The 14,076-nt window shown below is 31.5% G+C and overlaps 1 protein-coding gene across 2 annotated transcripts; it reads left to right on the plus strand.

Annotated features, from left to right (window-relative positions):
* Nucleotides 1–7,319: 7,319 nt before the first annotated feature.
* LOC124838204 (uncharacterized) lies at nucleotides 7,320–13,648 on the plus strand. Of its 2 annotated transcripts, none has more exons than XM_047313738.2 (4): nucleotides 7,320–7,750; nucleotides 8,014–8,766; nucleotides 11,351–12,455; nucleotides 12,708–13,648. In XM_047313738.2, the coding sequence occupies exons 2-4, from the start codon at nucleotides 8,689–8,691 to the stop codon at nucleotides 13,184–13,186; spliced, it is 1,662 nt and encodes a 553-aa protein (XP_047169694.2). In that variant the 5' UTR covers nucleotides 7,320–7,750; nucleotides 8,014–8,688; the 3' UTR covers nucleotides 13,187–13,648. The 2 variants fall into 2 exon arrangements, with proteins under 2 accessions (XP_047169694.2, XP_087960514.1); XM_088104388.1 differs by having other exon boundaries at nucleotides 7,320–7,621.
* The last annotated feature ends 428 nt before the right edge of the window (nucleotides 13,649–14,076 follow it).

Here is a 14,076-nt window from a genome sequence, read left to right on the forward strand (position 1 = left end):
GGGATTGTTGCCCAATATACCATGCCTGGCTCTCCAGATCAGAATGGTGTAGCAGAAAGTAGAAATCGAACCTTGATGGATATGGTGAGAAGTATGAGGAGTAATTCAAAACTTCCTCAGTTCTTGTGGACTGAAGCACTTAAGACGGCTGTGTATATAGTAAATCGGGTCCCAACTAAGGCTGTTTTAAAAACACCTTTTGAGTTATTCAAAGGTTGGAAACCTAGTTTACGACATGTACGTGTTTGGGGATGTCCGTCTGAAGTGAGAATTTATAATCCACAAGAGAAGAAATTAGACCCAAGGACTATTAGTGGGTATTTCATTGGATATGCTGAAAGGTCCAAAGGTTAGAGATTTTATTGTCCAACTCATAACACTAAGATTGTGGAATCAAGAAATGCAAAGTTTCTTGAAAATGATTTGATTAGTGGGAGTGATTTAAATCAAGACGTTGATCTTGAAAAAGATCACTATGAAGCTCAAACCTCTCAATCAAATGAAAGATTGGTAGTCATTCACGCTCCTTCAGTTCAAAAGCAAATTAGACAGGCAATAATTGAAGTTCCACAAATTGCTGAGAATGATAATATAGATCAAGTTGTTGATGAGGAGCAACAAGTAAATGTTGAACAACCAGTTGAACAACAAGCTTCTCATCAAGATGTTGACACAACATTAAGAAGATCTACTAGAATCAGAAGACCAGCAGTTTCTATCCTGAAACGTTTTCACAAGCCATGAGTTCCGAAGAATCAAAACTATGGTATGATGCCATGAAAGACGAGATGGATTCTATGGCATCCAACAAAGTCTGGGATCTCGTTCAGTTGCCTGATGGTGTAAAATCCATTGGATGTAGATGGGTCTTTAAAACCAAGAAAGACTCAAAAGGCAACATTGAGAGACATAAGGCAAGACTTGTTGCCAAAGGATTCACTCAAAGAGAAGGAATTGACTACACAGAGACCTTTTCTCCTGTATCTAAGAAAGATTCCTTCCGAGTAATTATGACATTAGTAGCTTATTTTGACTTTGAGTTACATCAAATGGATGTGAAAACAACATTCCTTAATGGTGATCTAGAGGAAGAGGTTTACATGAAACAACCTGAAGGATTCTCTTCTAAAGATAATGAGCACTTGGTATGTAAGCTTAATAAATCCATCTATGGATTAAAACAAGCTTCCCGCCAATGGTATCTAAAATTTCACGATGTTATCACTTCATTCGATTTTGAAGAAAACGTCATGGATCAATGTATATACCAAAAGGTCAATGGGAGTAAGATTTGTTTCCTTGTATTATACGTGGATGATATTTTGCTTGCAACCAACGATAAGGGTTTGCTATATGAAGTGAAACAATTTCTCTCAAAGAACTTTGACATTAAAGATATGGGAGAGGCATCTTATGTCATTGGCATTAAGATCCATAGAGAAAGATCTCGAGGCATTTTGGGTTTGTCTCAAGAGACCTATATCAACAAATTTTTAGAGAGGTTTAACATGAAGAATTGTTCACTAAGTGTAGCTCCCATTGTAAAGGGTGACAAACTTGAATTAAGTCAATGCCCGAAAAATGATCTTGAGTGGGAACAGATGAAAAATATTCCATATGCTTCAGCTGTCGGAAGTCTTATGTATGCTCAAGTTTGTACTAGACCTGACATTGCATTTGCAGTTGGAGTTTTAGGAAGATATCAGAGTAATCCAGGTGTTGACCACTGGAAAGCTACAAAGAAAATAATGAGATATGTTCAAGGAACAAATGATTTCATGCTCATGTATAGACGAACTGATAATTTGGAAGTGGTAGGCTACTCTGATTCAGACTTTGTTGGTTGTGTTGATACCAAAAAATCTACATCTGGCTATGTTTTCATGCTAGCTTGTGGAGCTGTATCTTGGAGTAGCAAAAAGTAGACCTTGATTGCTACTTCTACTATGGAGGCTGAGTTCGTTTCTTGTTTTGAGGCTACTTCACATGGTGTATGGTTGAAGAGTTTTATATCTGGGCTTAGAGTTGTGGACTCAATTGTTAGGCCACTGAAGTTATATTGTGATAACTCTGCTGCTGTTTTTATGGCTAAGAATAATAAAAGTGGAAGTCGAAGTAAACACATCGATATTAAATATCTAGCCATAAGAGAACGTGTTAAAGAAAAGAAAGTGGTCATTGAGCACGTTAACACCGAGTTGATGATTGTTGATCCTTTAACTAAAGGCATGCCACCAAAGAATTTTAAGGATCATGTAACACGAATGGGACTTGGTTCCATGATATGGCAATCATTGTAAGTACTTTCATTTTGATAAAACTCTTATTCAGTTTAATGTTTTCTCAATTATTTGTGCACATAATTAATTACTTTGAGAAAACTCATTTAATTGTGACCTAGAATAGACATATGGTTTATTCATTAGAGATAAGAGCTTGTGATGTGAGACTAAATACATCGTAATACATGGGAGATAATACTCATTATTAGAGGAACTGTCACCATGATTCATATATTTGGTCTCTTATTACGTTTGATGGTTGAATAAAATGGACCAAGTGGGAGAATGTTAGCCTTATACAGAAAAGAGGTTACATTTTAGAATATATCTATCCCATTTATTTTATTTCCTTTTCAGTTAATATTTTAAAAGCAGTTAATATTCTGAAAGTGGTCCATTTTAAATAAAAATTGTTTTCAAACGTGTGGGTGTGCCATTATTCCCACAACAATCTCTTCTAACGTTATAAAAAATACTCTGTGATGGTTTTTTGGAGCACTACAGAAAATTTCATATCAGGTCACTGAGCCTACTCTTTACTTCATATACATCACCATCGTGTTTTAAGAGCAAGGGTTCAGAAACCAGAATTTAAGCAAGCATACAACAATGGCTGGAGGTTGGCCTTTCTGCTTCCGCTTTCTTTCTTATAAATCTGAATATGATTAAATGTGCTTGTTTGAGATATTTAGATTTATCGAATCTTTAGTATGAATTTTTACAGCATTCCCTCCTTCCTCTCGCTTTTATTGCTTCTGTCATTGGTCATTGTTGGTGGCACATTCCAGGTAAGCTTCATGTTGTTTTTTTTTTCATTACTTACGTCTTTTTCGAATTTTTGGTGATAATGTAATATTGGTGTTTGTAATATTTATTAATGCTAATTATTGTTGAAATGTATTTTACTAAACAATTAGTATGGTTTAAGGGGTTGGTTTGGTTTGAGAGTGTGAGTGTCAAAATTAAGGGAGAGACTATAAGTTGATAGAATCTAAGGTGATACCGATCAAAACTAACATGAGCATGATAAATCCATTTGGACTGCCACATGCAATAAATGACATAACACACAAAATAATGAGAATGATATTAAAAGGATGGAAAATACGACACAACTATTTAAACTAAACCAAATATTTTTCCATATTTTTGAAATTGATTAACCAGTGAAAAACCAATTGATAAAACTAAGCATAGCTTATACATAATATATAAGTTCCTAAATCGGATTTCAAAATCCGATAAGTTTCAAAATTTGGTGAGTTCTTAAATAAAATTTTGAAATTTGATAAGTTTCTTAAATAAGATTTTGAAATCTGATAATGCAAAATATAATAAAAATAAATATAAACTTCAAAGGAAATAAATATAAAATTTCAGACTGAACTTAACCAACGGAAACACTTATGTGTGTGAAAGAGGAACAAAATAAATGAAGAAGATGAAGAAAAACCAACTATACAAGGAAGTTGATGAAACTAAGAACAAATATGAAGTACACCACCGCACTAGAGAGACGAGAGAAGAAGAAAACACGTGAAAATATGATTTGGAAGTGTATGTATGCTTTCTCTAAATATAAAATGTACAATGTATTTTAGTAAAAAATAATTATTGCTTACCTAATTTTTTTATTCAATATATATTTTTCCAAAAATGATTTTTGTAGTTACATTAAAATTTGGAAGTGTACGAAGAAACTGAGGTATAGGAAAAAAGTCCCTACTATAGAAATGAAGGTCCAAAAAATAGAGGTACAATTAAACCTATTATTTACACATAGAAAAAGAGTTAACCTATAAACATTTTCTATTTATAATTATATTCTTACAAATCGAAGAAAATATTCTCTTTTTGGGCCTTGTCAACGACCTATGTTGAATGAATTTCCAGGAACATTCAAAACTAACAATTCTTAATGAAGAGACGAGGAGTATTAAGAATTTCAAGAAGAAAACATAATTATGATTTCAGATTTGTTATTCTAGTAAAATAGACCGATGAACATTGAATTAAAATTGAAAACTAAAGAAAGTATTGTGATGAAATTGTAAAGAAAGAACTAATGCGAAAAACAACGTGACAACTGGAAATTATTAAAAGAAGTGCAAAACTAAAATGTAATTGGTGTAAAATGTGAATAAACTATAAATAATCGGTAGAATTGCATTGAAATTGTAAATTCAACTTTAAAACAGTAAATAACGTGTAAATGAATTGCGGAAATGGAAATGAAGATTGTAAAAGCAATACTGAAATGTAAAATTGTTGGAATTAATAGAATCAAAGCTATAAAGTAGAGACATTAGAAAAGAAATGAATTGAAAAACTAAGAAAAGAGACATGAACTGTGCATTTCAGAAAACCTAGAGAAGACTAAAAAACTGTAAGAACTAAAAACTACTTTTATAAAAGTAAAGTCTATTTTATTCTATCTTAATGTATTTATTGTATTGTCCTATATTTATAATGAGTTAATTATGGGGCTTAAATAAATTAAAGTGGGTCTACACAGAAGTTGTGTTAAGGAAAGTACAAAGCTATCCCTAGTACATTTTCTTCTAAAACTATTATCTGCTATGTCTAACTACAACATTTAGACCATATTTAACTCCTAAAATCTATTCAAATTACAATTCTCTTATAAAATCAAAGATTAAGAACAAAAATAGTACTTAAGAGATACAATTAGTTTATGAAAATAGGAACAAACTAAAAGTTATTAATATCCTCTTTTAGCTCTATCTTTTTAATTTTCATGTTATTTTCATTTACATTAATATAGAGGGATACATACACACATTCAAAAAAATCTCTTTTAAACAAGTAAATTAACCAAGTATTAAAGTTAAACCTAATTAGTTTTATCAAAGGAAAATAACATTAACTAATTTCTTGATAAATACAAAATCATGGTTAATACATCAATAATTAGATGATACATCCAAAATTTGCCAAAAAAATTCAAAAACAAACTTCAATCCTCCTTTTCTTGTTTTCACATATATTATTTGTTCCATAAAACGTTCGAAAATATCAATTTTCAAACTCAATATCATCGTCACTTCTAATGCTTGAGATACAAACACCATATTATTTATAGTCCTTTGCATAATACTTCAAACACATTAAAGGACTCACCCCAATGGGCAAAAAAAAGAAAGTCAATGAATATTTAAAATAGTCATCACCTAAAACCATACTATATTTCTTTAATCCAATACAAAATGTTATTTTTTTGCCACATATATCCATAGAAGTACTCTGTTATATATTTAGGCTTAAATATTAGTTTGATTCTTATTTTCGTTGAGTTTTTTAAATTTATTTTTAATTTTTTTTATTTGGTGATAATATTCGTTAATTTTGTTTAATTTTTTTATTTTTTTAACACCATCTAAATAATTAATAGATCGTGTTTTTTTAGTTTCATTTTATTTCTAATTTTTTTAATTTTTCTTTTAAATTTTAAAAGTTTTTAATTTTTATTTTAATTTCAAAAAATTCACATGTCAAAGCAACGTTTTGTTAAGACGAGAGAATATGGCATGGTGAATGTTTTTATATTCCATTTGGTCTCTGTATTTTTGTTTATTTTAGTTTTAATTTTTTTAAATGAAGCAATTTTTGTTTTTTTATAACCAAATTTAATTTTTATAAAAATATTATACTGGTATTTTTTTTATTAAAATTCATATTTTTATTAAATAATTTTAATTTAGGGTTAGAATTGGTTTAAAATTAGTATGAAAAATTTAAAAGTGGTTACCATTAAATAAAAATTAAAAAATTAAAAATCACATGTGATTGTTAAATTTTCTAAGAAGTCAAAAAGTGGAGAGTAAATACCACTACTTTACGTAAAATGGTGGTATTAGTCTTATTCTTAAAATTTTTTTATTTAATTTTAAACTAATTATAACTTTAAAAAAAATTATTTTAAAAAAAATGTAAATTTTTATAAAAATATCAATATAAAATTTATACAAAAATTAAATTTGGTGTCCATTCGAGAGAAATAAAATTATTTTATTTAAAAAAATCAAAATTAAATTGAACAAAAATAACAAAGGAATCAAATTAAATATAAAGTAATAACATCTATCATTGATTTTAACTATGTGGTTTAACAAGTAATTTTTTTTAAATTAAAAAAATAAAAAAACACATGCAAGATTGACACTATCAACTTTTAGTTAATTATTTAGAGAATTTAACATAAATAATTAAATAGAACAAAATTGACAAAAATTAAAACTAAATTAAGAAAAATATTAAAATTAACTTAAATAAATTTAAAAAAATAAAGACAAAATGATATTTAAATCTACTATTTGTAATTATAACTATGTTCAGCTTTCAAAGAAAGCTTTTATTAATAACAAACACGAAAATTTATATATTTTAAAAATAAAATACACATTCTCATTTTATTGTTGTGGTCTCTCTAATTTTTTTCCTACTAGTTTAGTCTAAAATTTTTATTTTTAAAATTTTTTTGTTAATGTGATTAATCAAACTAATAAAAAAAAAGAATAGAAATCTAACTTTAAAGTAGTGAAATAGAAAATTTAACAACTAGAAGACGAGGAAGACTCAAAATTTATTTCAAAGAAGAAAGCGACAAACGTATATATTTTTTTAATGTAAAAGTAAATGTATATTTCATATACTTTATAATTTATCTTACAAAAACATTTAAGGACCAACTTAGCATTCAATGACGTAATTTGATAATGAATTTGACATTAAATTGTAATGTTTGGCAACCATTTGTTTTAGTTACTAAATCAGAATTTTTAATTTTTAGAAATTAAATCTCGACCAATTTAGAAGGAAAATGGTAAAAGTTATCAAATAAATGAGAAATGCACTTCCTTGGACACGTTAAATACACTCGTACATACATGCGGTGTGATTGGAAATATGCTTTTGCTCGTCATTCCAATGTTGCCCTTGTTGTTTGTTTGTTCTGGTCTAAGTGTTTGGGTTTTTTCAATTATTTTTCCTCCTCGCGTGTAACTTCCGAACGCAAAAATAGCACATTAGCCACTAGGAATAGAACGAGCAGAAGAAGGAAGAGAGTGAGAAAAAAAAAAAGAAATTATGAAAAGAAATTATGAATATCACTCACAATCAATAATAATAATTGATTGATGAGATATAAATATTAGGGACAGCGGAAGACACAGCAGAACCCAAGCATAAGACGCAAATAGAGCAGAGAGAACACAACAGAAGAAAGAAGAATCAGTGGGTAAACAAAAGAGAAACAAAATCCACAAATCTAGAGAACAAAAACCGCCTTTAGCATACCATAGCAATAACACAAACAAAAAGTACTTCCCTCGAATACGTTTAGATAGTTTTTTTGTATATTGAGATCTTGTTCTCTCTTTCTTCTTTTTACTTGAGTGAAAGAAAGAGAGATCCTTTCCTCCGACAATGGTGCCTTTGTTGCTTACTAGGTAATATTAGGCAACAATTTTCACCTCCTCAATCGCTCTTTCACTTCCTTCGAACCCTTTCGATCAGAGCTTTCTTTTTTCACTTTTTGATCTATATATCCATTAGTGGCTGGGTTTAAAAAGTTTTTTGATTCTTCTTCTTCTTTCCTTCAATTTGCCGCTTTATGTTTAATAAATAGATGGTTTTGGAATTGGAATTAGGGTTTTCTTTACTCGTACATATTTATGTAGTATATGTACTGAACTTCTTTATATTCTTTTAGGGTTTTATCAGATCGCAACTTGCGGTTGTTTTGATCAGAAGGTGTGTCATCGAAAAGAAGACCTTAATTCTGTGGCGTGGGTCTTCGTGAAATGGGCAAGAGCTCTGGTCTTTCGAGGGGTTCATATTCTGGATTTAAAGCTATTTTTGTTGAGCATTTGCCCTTGGAGATTGCTTAAGATGGTCTTTAACATTAATTCTTTGAGCATGGAAGAAGATTGTCTATTATTAACTGGGAATTGTTGATCAAGATTGGAGAACCAGTGCAAGGCCATCTGAGTCTTCATTTTTTATGTTTTCTCTCTTTTTTGACTTTGCTGGGAGACAATTTTGGCTTTGGGATTGACGCGCAGAAGAAGCTGATACTGATAGATTCTTTATTTGCTTATAAAGAACTTAGCGTATCTGATTTCAGTGGTCTTTTACGTTTTTAAAGCAGCCTTTTTGAATTGATATAGTTAGACTGAAACTAGTAACGTAATTGTATACTGATTGGTTGAGTCATTTGCTTACCTGCTGTGCATTCTGGAGATGAACGCAGTGACATGGTGCATGGACAGGAGTATAGTTGCTGGTTCTGGTTTGCCCCCTTTGTGGAACTGGGCAGCTATTGGAAACTAATTCAAGTACTCTGTCTAGAAGAATTTTACGCTAGGCCTATCTGTGCTTTTTTGCAATGTCGCGCTGTTTTCCATTTCCGCCACCAGGATATTTAAAGAAGACTATAACAGATGAAGTAGGCTTGTTGACAAAGGTTAATATACTTTACTACATTCACATTGTACATATAGTGTGACTAATGGACTGGCTTTATAATGTTGTTAAATAAATTTTATTTTTCTTGGTGGAGCATTAAAATTTTTCTGTATAACATGTTTAAATGAATTATGCAGTCATTAACTTCTATCTTCTTCTTTTTTCCTTAATAGTGATATAAGTTCAGTTTTTTTGGAGCTTGTTGTAAAAATGGTTGCTATAAACATTTAAGTTGGTCCTTTTCGAACTATAAATAAGCCATGGTTGTTAGGATGAGTACAATTGAAGCTGATTGGAGGCTTACATCACTGTCTATGTTTTGGTCTGCAATTAATAATAGGGTTATGCACTCTTTGCTGATGCAAGTTGGTTCATGTGATGTACAAGAGTTTATCTTCATAGATATTTAAATACAGGTTTCATGTTAGGTTTTCTGTATTGTGTTCAAAATTTGGACTTTTTGGAATGTTGTCAAATGTAGTTTAATATACAAGTTCCAAGAGCATTGAGTTGAGAGATTAGGTAATTACTGGTGAAGAGGGAACAATATTATGATTATTAAAAGTGTTAATCACTTAATTTTAGTTCTTGTCATTGCACTGCCTGTTTTTGGCCTTTCATGTTAGAAGTGTTTAGTTGTCATTTATTTCAAGAGGTATCTATAAAATATTTGGTATGCCTGTTAAGGTAGATACATAGTAGTGCAATCAGTCTCTCATACATAATATATATGAATATGTTATGGATTTTTTTCTCGTTTCTTGGGAGTATGGGTTCTTCGAAACACCACCTTGTGATTAGTATTGAATAATTTTCATCAGTAATCGAGTTATGACTCCTTTTGTTGAGAATGAGTAAACATCATTAATCATCCACCTAGGCCTAATACATCTCTGGAAAATGTTAAGAATAATTGATTTACACTTTAAATTTCTTAAGGGATGACTTTCTTTGTGAGACAACATTGGTAGGGGTGTATGGTCCCATATTCTCTTTTTTTATGCTACATTTTGAAAAAATAAGTTTTCAGCAAAAATAAAGTAGTGGAGCCTAGAACAGTCTGACAGAGTGAGTTTCAGTATGGAGGTTGAACTTTTGCTGATCAGCTAGGTTATTTGCATTGGGTGATTCATTGAAGGGGGTATGCTACGCCGTAAATGTACTCCTGTGACCAAGTCTGTTACCATTTTTTAATAGTTGTTTTAACTATGATTAAACCTTTAAGGTATTGCATGATAGGAACTGACTTGAACTACATAATTTGAATTGGGGTTTCATCTGTGTAGAAGTTTTGGGTTTTGAATACCTGTGGTGAACTGTGTATTTGGATTCTGTTTTTTAATGTCAAAGGATATTTTTAAAAATGATTTTAGACACTGAATGACATTTGTTTCCCTTAAATAAGTATTGGCTTTGGATTATTTATACAGAAACAAGAAAACATCTAGAAAAATATTTTTCTTTAGTACTGTGATCAACTGAGAATTATTTGATAATAATTGCTTTACCATTTTGGTTTCCTTCAATTGGATACATAATTCCTTTCAAAGTTGTATTTATACACAGCAGGACACATTTGTATGGATGTTGAAATAAAAGTTAAACAATCATAATCATTTTCCTTTTCCTAATTGAGTTCTAATATATATACGTATGTGTCTGTGTGTGTGGAATTGAATAATGTGCTAGGTTTTTCTTTTCATATTGATTGTGTTATTGCATACACAAAGGTCATTTCAATTAAGTTTTAAACATTCTGTGTGCTACAGTGATTTTGTAAGCATCGTTCTTAGTTTAAATCATTATGTTTGAATATTTTCATCTAGTCTCTTGTAGTAGTAAGCTTGTAATTATTTTCAAATAGATTGTGGATTGTGTATAACGTAAACACCAATGAAAAGGAAGACTCATAATTACAATGATGCAAAAGGTAGGTCTAATACTGTAGGGCAACTGACGGGAAGAACATAGTAGAAGAAAAGTTTGCTGGTTCATCTGTACATGTATATTGTATTTGCCTGTCATCCTTCATAATAAGATATCAGTTGCTATTCTGATCTCTTTAGTTCGGTATTAGTGATAAAAACAGAACATTCTTCAAATTTGTCACGGTATAACATATTTGTAATCTGTGCCAAAAGCAAAGAAGAAAGAAAATACAGAACACAATCGCCAGCATTAGCATCTAGCATTGGAAGTGTTTCTCCTTGGTGTAAAAATATAATCTTTGAACTGATTAATTACTTGGCATTAATTATTATTATAGTTTTACTTTTGACTTCGATGGAATTATTGTTTTCCCTCAGTTTGATTATAGTTGGCTGAAAACTTTCCTAATATACAAAACACTTTGTAGGTAGATATTGCGTACTGAATGGACTTTGATCTTGTAATTGTTGTAGTTTCTGCCTTGGAGATTTAAGATGGTCTCGAAGACAAGAATAAAATTTATTTAACTGTTTTATTTGTGATAGTTTCTCTTTCTTCTCTTTGGTTGCTTTTGGGTGTAGATATTGTGAAGCCATTATGATTTTTCCCTTATTTGACAATTGCTAATATTTCTTCCACAATGTTACTTGCAGGAAAAGCAGAAGGAGAGGAAACATAAGAAAGATAAGAAAGACAAAGAGAAGAGGGAAACTAAGGAAAAGAGGGACAGAGAAGGAAGAGATGGAAAGCATAAGGAAAAGAAGGACAAAAAGGAAAAACACAGAGAGAAGAAGAAAGATAAGGACAAAGATAGGAACAAAGGCAGAGATAAAAGTAAAATCAGTACTGCAGATGACAAAGGCTTTCCAAGACAAGCTGAGGTCCTCAATGGTAATCTCCATCAAAATGCAATTAAGCTAGATGATAAGAAGGACATCATGTTTGAGAACAGACTCACCAAACAGTGTACTGGTAGCAATGGGGAGAAGGCAGGAGAGAAAATTCATTTGGCTGAGGAGAACCAGACTTCAAAGTTCCTCCTGGAGTTGAACCGGAGGATTAGGGACGATAATGGAGGAGCTGACAATCAATTTGTTCATAAATCTACTAATACAAACAATAGTAGAAAAGATGAAGGAACTTTTAAGTTGGTGGCTAAAGCTGGTGGGACCTGTTATGTTGGTAATGAAAAACTTGTGGATAAGGGTCTTGATGTTAAAATGATTGATGGGAGGGAAATTCAACCAGAGGTCCGACCTATTGGAAATACACCTGTTCCAAATCATGCTGGAAATTTTCATCCTAGAGTTGATGGAATACCCAAACATTTGGGAAAGCCTTTTGAAAAGAATTTGGAAGCAACAGTTGAAGGAAACGAAAGGGTTAAGGAAAAGAAAGATGAAGATAAAGAAATGGCCAGGCGAAAGACAAAAGAAGGAAAGGTTAAGGAAAGGAAAGATGAAGGAAATGAAAAGGTTAAGGATAAAAAAGATGATAAAAGAAGAGATAAAAGGAAAGATAAAGAGAAGGAGAAGAAAGGGCATGGGAAGAACAAAGACAGGGATAAAGAGAAGAAAAAGGACGAGAAAGCTAGGGAGCATAACGAACATAAAACAGCAGACCAAAATAAATCAAAAGAAAGCAACAAAGTTGGACTTAACGATTTTGCACAGCTCTCTAGGAACAGCCTTGAGGTCCCTGTTAGAGGGGAAAATCTCAAAAAAAGAAAGTACATTGAGTCAAATGGAGTTCCACGTGGTGAGTGTTACTTATGATGAGTCTTATTGTCATTTACTCAGATTCTATAAAGTAATATTTAAAATTTGAATAAGAAGTTTCACTTATTGGATTTGGAGTAGTATATTTCTGGCCCAATGAGCTAAAATGAGATATTACGTCCACGGTGGGTTTTCACTAATGTCATGTTTATATTGATATTTTTTCATTCATTCATTTTGATCAATATTGCACATTATCTGCGGTTGACTGACAAGTTTAATTTTTTTACAGTTGATGACAGTTTTCCCAGTAAGTTTCCAAAACTGTCTTCCTCTCACTCTTTCACTGATAATGGAAGGATGCTGGAACTTTATCAAATTTCCACTCCAGATTCTTCATATAGGCCACGGGAAGACAACTGTGTTAAGGTAGAAAACAAAGAATGCAAGATAAATGGCATCATTGAGGCTAAGCCATTTTCAGCTTCTTCCAAGAAGACTCACACTGCTATTGTGTCGACTGATTTGTTAACTGAAGCCCATTTAAAGCCACCCCATCCAGATACCATGTACCTAGACCAGGTATATTCAATACCTAAGGTGGATCATTGGACTGATTTTGATGAGGAGTGGTTATTTGGCGGCAATCTTCCTGAAAGAAAATCCATGATAAAATGTTCAGATGTTGGGGATACACCACAGGTATGGGCAGAAGCTCTGCATATAGAGCAGGCAGATGCTTTTGCTCTTCCGTATGTCATTCCCTACTGAATGCCGTGATCATTATATGTGCGCAACGAACAGCTCCTTTGCCACTCTGCAGGAGGAACTGCAGCATGGGCTGGAAAATGATTCCAAATCTCTTGATTGTTACTTGCCCGCCAGCAGCTAGCATTGATTGGCTGCATGCTTTATGCGATGATGCAGCTAGGTCAAAAGTGCAGTTGCTCTCGTGTGCATATTAGTTATTCATTTAGTCAACATTGGGACTTTTTGTACAGGTTGTGGAGAGGGAAGGGATGTGTGCAACTTGTTATACTATTCTTGCTGGGAGATGAGCTGCTCTTTCTAATTTAGAATGAGAAATTTAAGTGAAACTAGATGTGATCTTTTCAAGTCCACCACAATTTTGATTTGTAACATAAAACTCTTATTCACGAGAATAAGAATTTGTATGATAGAGGAGGGATATGGATAGAGAATGGAAACGAAGTAACCGGATTCATTTATTCAGTTTCGTGTAAATTTTACTGGTCATTGAATCACTCTGCCCTATTCTTTGAACCAATTCATATAATTACAAATTAGATTCTATGGCATGGTCAGCCTTTCTGTCTGAAAGATATGATGATTTTAAATAAAATAGAATGGCATTGTATAGTCTAAATAAATCGTATTACAAGATGCTGTAATTTAATAAGAGAAAGGATATATTGAAAAATGTTAAAGAATATTTAGGTATACTCAACCTATCATGAAAAGGCTTACAATTTTATAAAGGTTAACAAGTGTATATTTGATTTAATAAGTATTGCAGTCCTAAAAAATCTCATAATGCATTTATAATTTTAAGAGATGATGGATGTTTTAAAAGTATGTCTCGTGAAAAGTACAAGGTTAAAATCCATTTTTTCTACTGTAATTTTACAAATGTATATAAT

Source organism: Vigna umbellata, chromosome 1, assembly GCF_029865625.1.
Source record: "Vigna umbellata cultivar VRB3 chromosome 1, Vumbellata_1.0, whole genome shotgun sequence".
NCBI classification, from domain to species: domain Eukaryota; kingdom Viridiplantae; phylum Streptophyta; class Magnoliopsida; order Fabales; family Fabaceae; genus Vigna; species Vigna umbellata.

Excerpts from the sequence above, each read along its gene's own strand:
- LOC124838204 (XM_047313738.2), top strand. The coding sequence starts at position 8,689 with ATGTCGCGCTGTTTTCCATTTCCGCCACCAGGATATTTAAAGAAGACT. Across the intron at positions 8,767-11,350 it reads AAGTAGGCTTGTTGACAAAG|GAAAAGCAGAAGGAGAGGAA; the intron begins GTTAATATACTT and ends TGTTACTTGCAG. Across the intron at positions 12,456-12,707 it reads GTCAAATGGAGTTCCACGTG|TTGATGACAGTTTTCCCAGT; the intron begins GTGAGTGTTACT and ends ATTTTTTTACAG.